This window comes from Eulemur rufifrons, chromosome 20 (assembly GCF_041146395.1).
Source record: "Eulemur rufifrons isolate Redbay chromosome 20, OSU_ERuf_1, whole genome shotgun sequence".
In the NCBI taxonomy this organism is placed as follows: domain Eukaryota; kingdom Metazoa; phylum Chordata; class Mammalia; order Primates; family Lemuridae; genus Eulemur; species Eulemur rufifrons.
This window is the reverse complement of record NC_091002.1, coordinates 24710666-24722643: the sequence shown is the minus strand read 5'-3', so window position 1 is coordinate 24722643 and position 11978 is coordinate 24710666. Positions and strand designations below refer to the sequence as shown.

Sequence of the window (11978 nt, the reverse complement as noted above, 5' to 3'; positions counted from 1 at the left end):
CTGTGCATGTCTTTGACCCTTTGGATGTGTGCCTGCCTCTGGACCTCATTTTCATCATCTGTGAATTGCACTTGGACCAGTGCATGGCTTCCTAAGCTCCTTCTAATTCTGTAGAAAGTGGGAACCCCTCTAGAAAGCTGGCATTAAGTCAGGAGTAAAAAAACTTACGAAACCCCCATGGCTTCAGTAGGAGAATTCCTTTCCATCAGGGGAAGGAAGGCTCAGGTGCAAGCTTGGAAAAAGCTCCCTGCTGGAGAAGTCTCTCCGGGGAAAGGGATGCTCATCAGATGCTTGCTGGGAGGGGCTGTGGGCCAGGGCAGCCACCCTCTCCCTTGACCCTGACTTCTTTTCCACTGTTCTGTGACCTGGCTAGGTCAGCCTCCCACACGGTCCTTACAAAGACTGGCATTAAAGCAACTATGATTCCCTATTCTAGATCAAGTCTAATGTCTTCTGAGGACTTAATGGAGAGCCCTCAACTTCAAAAGGTAAGAAAACCATCAGAGTTAATAAAGGGAGGGGGCATCTCAGAGCCACCGAAAACATCACTCATCAGCATAGAAGTGCAGTGGTCTTGGCCAGGCACAGTAGCTCACTCCTGTAATCTCAGCACTTTGGGAGACTGAGGCAGGAGGATCACTTGAGGCCAGGAGTTCAAGACCAGTCTGAGCAGCATAAAGAAACTCTGTCTCTACAAAAAATACAAAAATTAGCCGAGTGTGGCCATGTGGGCCTGTAGTCCCAGCTACTCAGGAGGCTGAGGCTGGAGGATCACTTGATCCAGGAGTTTGAGGTTGCAGTGAGCTATGGTAGCACCACTGCACTCCAACTTGGGCAACAGAGCGAGACCCTGTCTCAAAAGAAAAAAAAGGAAAAAAAAAGTGCAGTGGTCTCTGCAACGGGGGTTGCAAACTCAGATACCTACTGGGCCAGGTAGGTATCTTGAGTGTATGCTGCAGAAGGCTGCATGGGCCAGAGGCAACACACCTGAGGCTACCAATTTTCAGTCTATACACAGACTACACTTAGTTTTATCCAGCAAAATTGTGTTAGTGGTGGGATGGGTTGCATGTATTATCAAGCCAATATTGAATGTTTCTTGTGTTCTCGGGGCTGGAGAATATAGAGATAATTAATACAAACAAGATTAAATTAAGATAAATATGCCTTTGAAGAACTCACTGCAAGATGAGGTGTAATAACAAGAGCTGTCATTTACTGTGTAACTATAGTTTGCTGGGGCTTCACGTGTATTCAGGTGTCACTTAGGTCTCAACCGCAAGCCTGCACAGTGGGTACTGTGGATCTCTATGCGGAAGGTACAGTGAAGAACCCTGTGACTCAGAGAAGTGATGTGATAGACCCACAATAAAATAGCTTGTAAGCGAGGGAGCCAGGCGGAATTCCAACCCAGAGCTCTGGGACTCTGCAGTCATGGGCTTCCCCTCATGCCTTGCTCTTTACGTGTAAGGGCAGATGTGCACAAGGACCATGCCACGAGAGGAAGACAGGAACAAAGCCTGGGGGTGGCAGTGATGCCTCCCATGTGAAAGTTATGGAAAAGCTTAACTTTCCCTTGGGGAGGCGCCATTTGACCAGACTTTGAAGAGCGGGTGGGAGTTCCCTTCTGGGGGAGACGGGCTGTGTTTGTGTATAGGGGACAAGGTGAGCAAATGTGGAACGCTCGCTGGGTTTGGGGATGGTGGGGAGCAGTTGGTGTTCCTGGAACATGGTACAGCCATTGAAACTAGAAAGGTGGGTGAGAGCTGGTTATGAGGACTCTGAACATCGCACTAGGGAGTTGGGGATTGAGGGCACGGCTGCGGAGTGTCAGAGCCAGGATAAGGTCATTGATCAGGTTTGCCTCCTGGAAAGACGACTGTTGGGAGGTGGATTGGAGGGGAAGGCCAAACTCTGGTCTCAGTTAGAAAAGGTCATTGTGCTTGTCCCAGCAAACGACCAGAGTTCAGGGTGGGCAGGGGTGTGGGAGAGGAAGGTCTCTAGGTGGGAGATGGATCCCAGTGAAAATCAGCTGGGAGGACAGTAAATGTGCACAGGAGAAAGAGGGAAGACAAGGTGGTACAGAGATTTCTAATTTAGGGCCTCACTTCTCTGTTGGTTTCCATGGAGGCAAAGACCCTCACTGTGATCACTGCTGTATTCACAGTGCCTGACACTCAGCAAATGTGTACAGACCACAAGTGATCGAATGAAAGTTCACAGGAAGATGAGCACGTTTGCTTTTTACGTGGGGCTGGGGTGGGGAGAGTGGGCAATTCAATCCCTTGTCTTGACTAAAGTCTTCCTGATTGCTCGAGGCCCAAAGTAATGTGTCTCAGGAGCAGAACTGCCTGGTTGCCACTCAGTGGTCATCAGCTATGCACACCTGGAGTCTTTGGGGGGAAGCAGCCTTCCATGACCTGAGCCTTTAGTGACCTGAAGCACCGTGTTAAGTGTTCAAATGAGTCAGATGCATAGGCTGAGGAGGAGAAGCATTGTTGAGGGCTGGAGGGGTGGGGAAGGCTTTTTGAGGAGTCTGGGAAGGATGAATTGGAGGAGGTGGGGGAGGCCCTGGTTTGGGGTCAGCATGAGCATTGGTGTGTGTTGGTACAGAGGCCAGGCATGGGGCACACGGGCTGATCTGACCCAGGTGGGACATCTGGGCTGGTTGCAGCCAGATTGAATTGTCTGGGGAAGATGGGGAAGATGGAGCTGTGTTCCTCGGGGTCTTGAATTCTGACCACTGAAAAAATTTGAAATGATACAGTTGCAGAACTGAAGCACCTAATAAATTAAAGTTGCATTATGTGGAAGGCAGGACCTTGGCTTTGTCCTCTAACCTCGTTGAGCCTCAGTCATGGCATCTGTAAAAGGGGAACAATAGTTAACTCCCCAGAGTTGGGAGAAGCAGCCTAGATCTTTGTTGATTTTCCTTGGTCTAACAGTGGTGAGGACTTAATAGCTTCCATCAGTTAATAACATTATAATGCTCCTCACCCTGTTCTTCCCCAAAGACTCTCTCTTTAAATAAGATATGCTAAAAAAGGCTCAGGAAATTAACCCTCTCAGTCCCTGGTTCTTGTCATATTTGTTCTAGCCACCCACCCCAGGTGGATTCCAGAAGAACAAGGAGCCTCTTGGCTCGCAGACATCGTCCATCACCCTTAGCCAGGGGTCTGACATCCATCACGGGTCTCGGCTGTTTGCTGAGCTGTACCTGTCCGATATAGAGAAAATGTTTGAGGAGGACGTTGACTCAACTGGAGGTAAAGCTGCCCTGTATGTCCCATCTCTGTGACTTCTATACAGGGTGGGGCCCAGTACCTGGGATGTGTGGAGGCTTCGAACCTGACAAGCATTTTTGTATCCAGTATCTTCTTTAAAACTTAATCATTATGTGTTATAAACATATTGGAGGCCATCTGGGATCTAGAAAATTAAAAAAAAAAAAATACCCCTAGTCCAAACACCCAAATGCAACCACTGGTAGCATTTTGGTATATTTTCTCCCAAACAGTTTCATATGTATGGTTTATTATCTACTGCTATGTAATAATATTCCCACAACCTTAGTGGCTTAAACCCACACACATTTATTATCTCACAGTTCCGGGGAGTTAGGAGTCTGTGCATGGCTTAGCTGGCTCCTCTGCTTAAGGTCTCCCAAGGCTGTAATCAAGTTGTCAGCTGGGGCTTGACTGGGGAAGGACCCATTTCCAAGCTCACTTAGGTTGTTGGCGGAATTCAGGTCCTTGCAGCTGTTGGACTGAGGGCTTCTGTGTCTTCCTGGTGTTGGTGGGAGGCCGCTCTCAAATCCTAGATGCTTTCCACAGTTCCTGGCCATGTTTGATTCACCAACATGGCTGCTTGCAAGGCTCAAGCCAGCAAAGGAGAGAGAAACTCCAGCAAGATGGGTGTTGCAATCTTACGTAACACCGTCATGTAATCATATGCACATAGTCCATACAACTTGCCACCTGGGCCATATTCTATTGGTTACAGGTCCCGCCATGCTCAAGGGAAGGGGATCACAGGAGGGCGTGGATACCAGGAGGTGGATGTTATGGGGATCTCCTTAAGTTTCTCCACCACAGATGGCCATGTGTGTTTTCAAATGTCTGTAATCGTACTATAGATGTAATTTCAGACCATTCTTTTTCACTTAATGTTAATATCTTAAGGACTTTTCCATATTGCTATATAATCGTCCAGTCCTTACTAATGGGTGCAGGCGTTCCCCTGGTATACTAAGCTATTCCTCTATTTTTGGACATTTCAGTTTTATTGAGTTTAAATGATGTGATATATCATTTGTACATCACACTTTTTTTTCTCTTTAGAGCTTGATTTTTTTTCTTCCTTGGGATGATACTCCCAAAAATCAAATAACGGGAATACTTAAAGGCACCTTTCTTTATATCCACTAGACTCTGAGCGCTGAGGCCCCGCTTACTTGCCCCATTAATTGTGTTTGAGTTTACAGCCACTGTGATGTGGGCAGGAAAGGCTAACAAATCCTCAGTTTATGAATGTGCAACATGAGCTAGGAGGTACGATCTGTGTCTTACCTAAAGATGAGGCGGTTCCTCGTTGGAGTTCTTCAGTGTGGGTGTTTGCAGCCACCACTGTCTAGGGGGACCCCGGCAGGACTAACTTTGGCCGGTACTACAGGCATGAGCCACTGCGCCTGGCCCGGTAATCACTTTTAAAAGATGCACTTTTCCTCTCTCTGTTTGAATTTATTAATGTTTGTTGCCATTATATACTGTTTTGCTTCTCCTTTTTTCTTGGGAGAGTGTTCTTCGTCTCAATGCCTAGTCTGCCTTAAATGTTCAGAAATAGCAGTTGGTCTTTTTAGTAGCTGCCCTGTCCACTTGCCGGGGGGCCAGCACAGTGCTCCCCATGGGTAGGAGTTCAGTCAGTGTTTGTGGGGTGATCAACTGTTGAACAGATAAGATGCAAAAGATAACTGAGTGAGAACAGAAGCTTCAGGAACTGGGCCCAGGCTAGGGTGGATAAGGTGGGTGCTGAGACGTGAGGAAGGGGGACAGGGCCAAGAGAGATGCAGTGTCCGAGGGGCTGGGGACAAGGCAGCCTCCTAAGCCTCTCTGTCTCTGGCTGGAGCTGTCTCCTGTCTTCTTCTCCCCTGTGGTGGGCAGCTCACGATTGCGGGGCAGGCAGCAACGCACCTGGTGAACGTGGTCCTCGCATGTTCTCGCAGCACCCAGACACCTGAGAACACCGTGGCCGGTGACAGGCTGAGTGTCTTGTGATTGAAGGGATGCTGTTCTCACTTCTCTCTTTGAAGCCCTGGACATGGAAGCTTTCATCAAGGCCACGAAGAAGGTTCTGAGTGGTGTGTCGGATGAGATGCTAGAGGCACTGTTTTTGAAGGTGGACTCGGACTGTAATGGCTTCGTCACCTGGGTGAGGAGGGTGCCCCGGCTGCCTCAGGTAGCTTGAGGGATGCTGGAAGGTACAGTCCTTGACCCATCAGTGGAGCAAAGGCAGGGTTGAAGACGGGAGGGCAGTCACATCAGAAAGCCTCCCTGTGGATGCTGGCACCAGCCGGGGTGTCTTTGAGAGGTCCCTCCTGAGACTTCTGTGAGCTGGGCTCATGGCAGCTCGTTCCTCTCCTGGGGTACGGGAGAGTGTGTGATACGTGTCACTGGGCCCTGCATGAGACCTGTGGAATGTGCAGCGGTGGGCAGCAAGGGCCTCCCCCCCTGCCCCGTGGCTCTCCTGCCCACCAACCTCCTGCCCAGCTCTGGACTCAAGCTGGTGTCACGACCCTCTCCGGGTCCTTTATGTTCACCCAGGAACAGGCAAACCCGTGGCTGTTAAATCCGAAAACACCAGGGTTTTACAGCATTGTTATAATAATGCTTTTTTTTTTTTTTTCTGATTCTAAATGTTCTGCAATGAGCATATGTAGCATTTAAGCATACAGAAAAGTACAACATAGACTGACATATTGATGTATTATGATGGCAATAAGTATTAATAGCATTTACACCAGGCACTGTGCTAATACTTCATGTATTATTTTCACTAAAACCTCACAGGAGTCCTGTGGGGTACGGGCTATTGTTCACCTCCATTTGACAGGTTGGGGAACTGAGGCACAGAGAAGTTAGGAAACTTTGCCCAGGGCTGCCGAGCTAGTTAGCAGTAGAGCCAGTGTTCAAGCCCTGGGAGCCTGCCTCAAGAATTCATATGTTAATTCCCCCTTGGCTTAGGTATACCTTCTGGGGTTTATTTTTTAAATTTTTTTGCTTTTATTTCTCTTAACATTCTGTAATAAACATGTGTCCTGCATTGTCTGCCCTTTACACAGTAATCCTTCTTAATAACTCCCTGTTTCGTGTTATAGGTTCGTACGGTGTCTCGTTTTGGCCTTGGCCATCGTTGCAAGGAGCTGGTCCTTGTTGTTTAGAGTTGCCCTGGTGGCCCTGGTTTTGGGTCCTCGCCTACTGTTAACTTGATACATGAGCTTGGGCAGCTCCTACATACTTATCTGGGCCTCAGTCCTATTATGCATAAAGTGGAGGTGGATAAAGAGCCTCACCTGAGACTCCGGGTGTGGCAGTTCTCTGAAGGGGTATTTAGCGTCACCGAGGAGTTCAGGAGGAAGGGGCTCCTGTGCTGTTTTCACAGGGGCTGGCACACAGGCCCTTCACACATTCAAGGTTCCAGAACAGGTTGGTTGCTTGCTCAGTCCCTTGGCCAATGCTCAGGAAGCAGCCGCCAGGGCTCCTTGGAAGGGGCTGGGAGAGATGGGGAAGGACCCCCGGAAGCCAGGCTTGGGCTCCCGAAGCAGATGCTGAAACTGTTTGCCAACACCCTTCCTCCCTTGCGTTTTCTTTCTGAGGCAGGAAAAGTATATGGATTACATGATGCGTGAGTTCCAGGGAAAAGAGGAGATGAGGAAGAACCAGTACCGCCTGCACTTCTTCCTTCCCATGACGATCATCCCCCTGTAAGGAGCCTCTGCCCTGGACCGGGGGGGGGGGGGGGGGTGGGAGGGGGTGGTGACTGGACAAGGGCCAGTGCCGCCCTGCAGTGAGACCCCTTCCTAAGCCCACGAGCCGCTCCTTGGTGCTGACCCACGGGCTAGCTTCGGGCCTGCTGCTAGATGTCCTTTGGCTCATTTCAGCCTCACAACCCTGTAGGTGTTTGTGAGGGGCTAGGCTAGGTGATTTGTCCCCATTTCATAGATGAGGAAACAGGTTCAGAGAGCTCAAGTGGCTTGCCCCGGGCCGAGAGGTAGAAAGTGGTGGGGCTGCTCTGTCCCACTCTCGGTGCCCTGTCCCCGCAGTGTACTACATGGCTTCTCCAGCATCCTCCGATGGCCAGGCTGGTAGTCTTATCCACGGGCCACAGACGGCTGGCATAAGCTCGCGTGGGGCTTTCCCCAGAGGTGACGGAGGAAATTGCTCCTCGAGCCCCCAGCCATGCCGTGGAGGCTTCAACAGGGCTGGCCCTCGGGAGCAGGTGCCTCTGTGACTCTTGGAGCTTGGTGGCTCCGTCTGTGCCTCGATGTCTGCCTGCCCACGTGTGCTCACTCCTCCCTGCGCCTCTGCTACTCTCTGTGCCCACTGGACCTGGGCTCTCAGGGCGAGGGAAAATGTCTTTTCCTTTTAGCCATCTTAGGTTCATTGGCGGGGGCCCCTGTAGTAGAAGACAGATTTACAAGGGCAGAGCATACGGCTTATTTAATGTAAGTTTTACATGACACGGAGCCTTCATGAGGAAATGAAGACCTCAAGAAGCAGTTAAACCTGATGTTTTTGTGCTGTGTTTGATAAAGAGTGGAAAGTCGTGGAGAAATAGGATGGGACAAAGGGGGTATGAGCTGAGTTAATAAACTGGGAGAAACTTAGCAAGGCCTGTAGCTTGCCCCAATTTTCTCTTATTTGTTTGCTCAATTTATAAACCCAGAGAGCATTTCCAGCTTGGTGGAGAAAATAACCAAATCACGTAGAATTATCTTCATGAAAGGGTAACTTTTAAAAGTTGGCTCACCTTGACTGAGCCTGGGCTGGGCGCGCCAAACGCACCATCTCATCGGATCCCGCCGCAGTGGGCGGTGGCGGTGCCGGCGTCGTGCAGGTGAGGAAGCCCAGACCTCTCTGCGACGTCCTTTCCCCAAGGCTGGCTTCCCTTCCGCAGCTCTCACCTGTCGTGCCCGTTGTGCACGGTCTTTGGCCCTGACAGAGGTGGTGGGATGGGGCGTGATGACTAGAGGCCACTGGGAATATTCATCACGATCCCCACAGGGCTGTGGCCTGAGGGCGGCAGAGAGAGAACCGTGTCCAGATATGTGCTTCCCTCTGTCCTCTGCAGAGGTAGCAATGGCAGTCGTGGCTTTTCCTGAAGCCCCGGGTCAGGTCAGACCGTGCCCACGGTGACATTTGGAAAGGGCTCTGGAGAAGGGGTCGAGGCAGCTGGGTTCCAGTTTCAGCCCTGCTGGTAACTAGGACATAGCTCCAAGCAAATGGCTATCCCTTAGGTCCCTGGAAGGCCAGGCAACAACACCTGCCCTGCCGGGCCCTCCAAGTTGGGCAGCCTAAGTGGGAGAGTGTGTGCCGTGGCCCTTCACAGAGAGCTGGCTTAGCCCACTTTGGGCAGGAAGGCAGCCACTGGAAGGCAGCACCGAGGCTTGCTGGGAAGGTGGGAGGGGGCATCCTGCAAGGCCAGACCTGCCCCAGGAGCTGTTTGCTGTGAAGAGTTGGGCACTGGGGCCCCCGTGCCTCCCTGTCCCCTTGTCCACTGTTATCTCCTTCTTGGACTCTGTTCCCCACTCCACCCTGGAGCAGTAGAGCCGTTGCTAGAAAGGATTAGTTCTCAGTTTTCCATTATAAGCCCCACTCTGCTTGCCCTCTGTGGGCTGTTGTTTTTCCCATAAAAGAAGCATTGCAGAAGACCCTGCCCCATCTGTTCTCTATCTCCTCTGTCCCGTCGCACGGGGGCAGGCCTGGCTGACTGGCCAATTCTCAAGGTCAGCTTGCTGCTTTTGTTGCCCACCTCATACCAGCATCACACATGGGGCTCTTTCTCTTTAGGCCACTGTCCCTGATCTAGGAGAGATCTGCCTGGAGGAGGGGGCAGAGCCCCACACCTCCTGTCGCCAGTGGCGGTTTCCTGCGGGCACGTGTGCATGCCTGTGTGTGAGCCACGCTCCTTGCGCTTGCATCTGCATGTCTTCCTCTGTGGCTGTGCATTCTCGTGCAGGTGTTCCTGCTTTCTGAGTTGTGTTTGCCTGGACACTCCTCTCTCTCTTCACCTTGCACAGGAATCATGGCTGTGAGATTGTGAAAGTGGAGTTTTTAATCCACTGGCTCAAGAAGATGGGGTGTTTCCTGACTGTCACCAAAGATGGGATCCTGCAGTTCTGGTCTGAGTCCTTCTTGCTGATCAAGTCCTTTTGGGTGAGTGGGGCCTGTACATGTGGGGGTGTTGGAGAGCCTCTGCCTTAGCACCCCAACAGGAAAGGTGGCCCGGACCCGGAGTGGGCTTGTTCTTGGGATTCGTGGTCTAAGCATCCTGGTCTTGCGGTCACAGCACCTGGGGGATGCTGGCTTCATGTTGGAGCCTCACATTTCTTTTCTGTGAAGCAGGACCCCGCCTGGGTGCCCCTTCCACGTGGGTGTCTCACAGACACCTCAGACCCAGTCTGCCCAAACAGCATGTGCCTTAGCTCTCCTAGCCCACCAGGCTTATTTCTCTGTGTCCCCATCTCAGTGAATGGCATCATCATCCAGCAAGGCTCATGTGCTAGAAGTCAGTCACACCCACGCTGTCCCCAAGTCCTGCTTATTTAAACCATTTGCCTGGGTCAGGCAGGAAATCCCAGTGGCTGTGAGCATGGGCTCTGCAGCCTGACCCCAGGGTTAGAACCTGACTGTACCACCTGCCAGCTCTGTGACCCTGGACAAGGTACCGTGTAGCTCTCTGTGCCTCAGTTTCCTCATCTGTCAAACACGGCTAGTAATAGTACCCCATGACAGAATACTGTGTGCAGGGCAAGGCACCCAGCAAGCACCCGGTTCCTATCAGCCGACATCATCATTGGCCTTGTGCCCTCAGCTGACCAAGAGTAGTAAGTGACAAGACACTCAGGAATACCCACCGTGTACTTGGTGTTGCCAGTCCCGTCCAGAATCCTCCAGCAAACGAGGAAAGCACTGCTCTCCAGGGCTCTACAGAAAGGCTTTTTGAGAATGCTGCCTGCAGCACGAAGGGTTTTCTAAGCCTGTGTAACTGCAGAGTGTCACAGTTGCATCAGGGGCCATGCTTTGAGGGAAGAGGGGCTGGGACGGAATTGGGGTCTGTGGAGCTCTCCTGGGTGCACCCAGGGGGAGTCATGTCTGCCTTCCTGAGGCTGTGGCTTCTGGCACCCTCCGTCCTCCTTTTCTGTGTGTGTATTGATGGAGGGCACATTGCAGCCTGAGCTCCTGGTTGTGGCTGCTCCTTGGTCACCTCAGTGCCCCTCAGAAGCCATAGCCTGGGAGGGCTAAAGAGGACAGAGGAAGGCTCCCTGGGAAGGCCCAGCAGACCTGAGATTCTTCCTGGAGGGGCTGCTTTGGCAGGTAGATTTTGGCAAGACTGGGCCTCCGAGGACCGTCGTGAACACTAACCACGTGCTCGCTGTCACGCAGGGGGAAAGGCCTGGAGTTTGAGGTGGGGCCTGGGCCTCAGTCACGAGCGGTGCGACCTTGGGGAAGTCACTGAAGCTCCCTGGGGCGCTCAGTGTCTCATCTGAACAGTGTGGGTGGTGGGAGTTACCCAGCTACGGATGTATGGGTTAGACCCCAGCCCGGGCATGGGAGAGGGCCTCAGGGGGTCTGTGTCCTCACTGCCTGAGGTACCTGGGGGAGCACAGGCCTCTCTGCTCTTGGTGCTGTCTGAGTTCAGATGAAACAGTCTGCTCCCTGCCTCCTGCCTTCACCGTTCCTTCTGAATATCCATCTAGAGGAATTGCTTTAAAACACCCCCAACCCCTTCCAGATCATACTTTCTGCTTTCTTCAGATCAGAACCTGTGGGTATTCAGGGAGCAAATAGCAGATTCCTCAGGTGACCACACCTAACTCCTCTCCCCTTTCTCTCCAATCCCAAGCCTGTCGGGCTGGCCTGCCCCAGGACATAGCAGCTCATTTCTGCTGAAACGGCTTTGCCGTGGCTCCCCCCACCTGGGGTGCTGACCCCAGTTCCGTCTGCCTGCGTGTTAGGTGAGCCTGGCACCAGAGTGCGGAAGGGCGCTGGCGCTGAGCTGCCGGCTGCTGGCGTTCGTTATTCCATGTGTTCCTCGCAGCCTTGCAGAACGACTGCTCATGAGTGAGCCACACCGACAGGTGACACCTGCAGATGGTAAACAAGGTTCAGACATACTGGGGGCGTTTGGATTAGGGCAGATGATAGAAAGTCAGTCTCCCTTCCCCAAGACCCTAACTCTTCTCCCTGGAGGCAACTTCTGTGACCAGTTTTGGAGTGTTCTTCCATGGCTAGCCTCTTCTCGTACCCTCCTCTTTTCATATTAAATCTACAAGTGGTAGCACGTTATAATGCTGCTTTCCACCTTGCTTTCTCGTTTGACATTAATAATATATCTTGGCAACTCTTCTTTCTGGGCATGTGCACAGCTCCCTGTTCCTAGTGTCTGGGTGATGTCCCATGCTGTGGCCGATACAAGCAGTGCTTTCCAGGTGGCCCCTGGCCTGTTGCTGTCACAGCAGTGCTGCAGTGCCCTTGAGTACGTGCAAACACACCCATACATATGTCTTGGAGACAGCTTCCTCCATCAAAAGCTATGTACATTCAGGACTTTGACAGAACAGTGAAACTGCTCTAAAAGGGGTCTTGAAGGTACATGTTCTTTAAGCCCATTTTACAGATGTGGAAACTGAAACTCAGGGAGTTTTTCCAAGGCCCCCATCATTAGCAGTCAGGGTAGCACTGGGCTCCATGCCAAGTCTG

At 51.7% G+C, this 11978-nt stretch overlaps 1 protein-coding gene across 1 annotated transcript in view; it reads left to right on the top strand.

The window, feature by feature from the left end:
* Positions 1-446: 446 nt before the first annotated feature.
* EFCAB8 (EF-hand calcium binding domain 8) overlaps positions 447-11978 on the top strand; it is a 50888-nt gene continuing 39356 nt past the window's right edge. Inside the window, exons 1-5 of the mRNA XM_069496557.1 lie at positions 447-488; positions 3098-3266; positions 5309-5427; positions 6876-6979; positions 9296-9431. Coding sequence (XP_069352658.1) covers positions 447-488; positions 3098-3266; positions 5309-5427; positions 6876-6979; positions 9296-9431 — 570 coding nt within the window. The remainder of the gene's footprint in view (positions 489-3097; positions 3267-5308; positions 5428-6875; positions 6980-9295; positions 9432-11978) is intronic.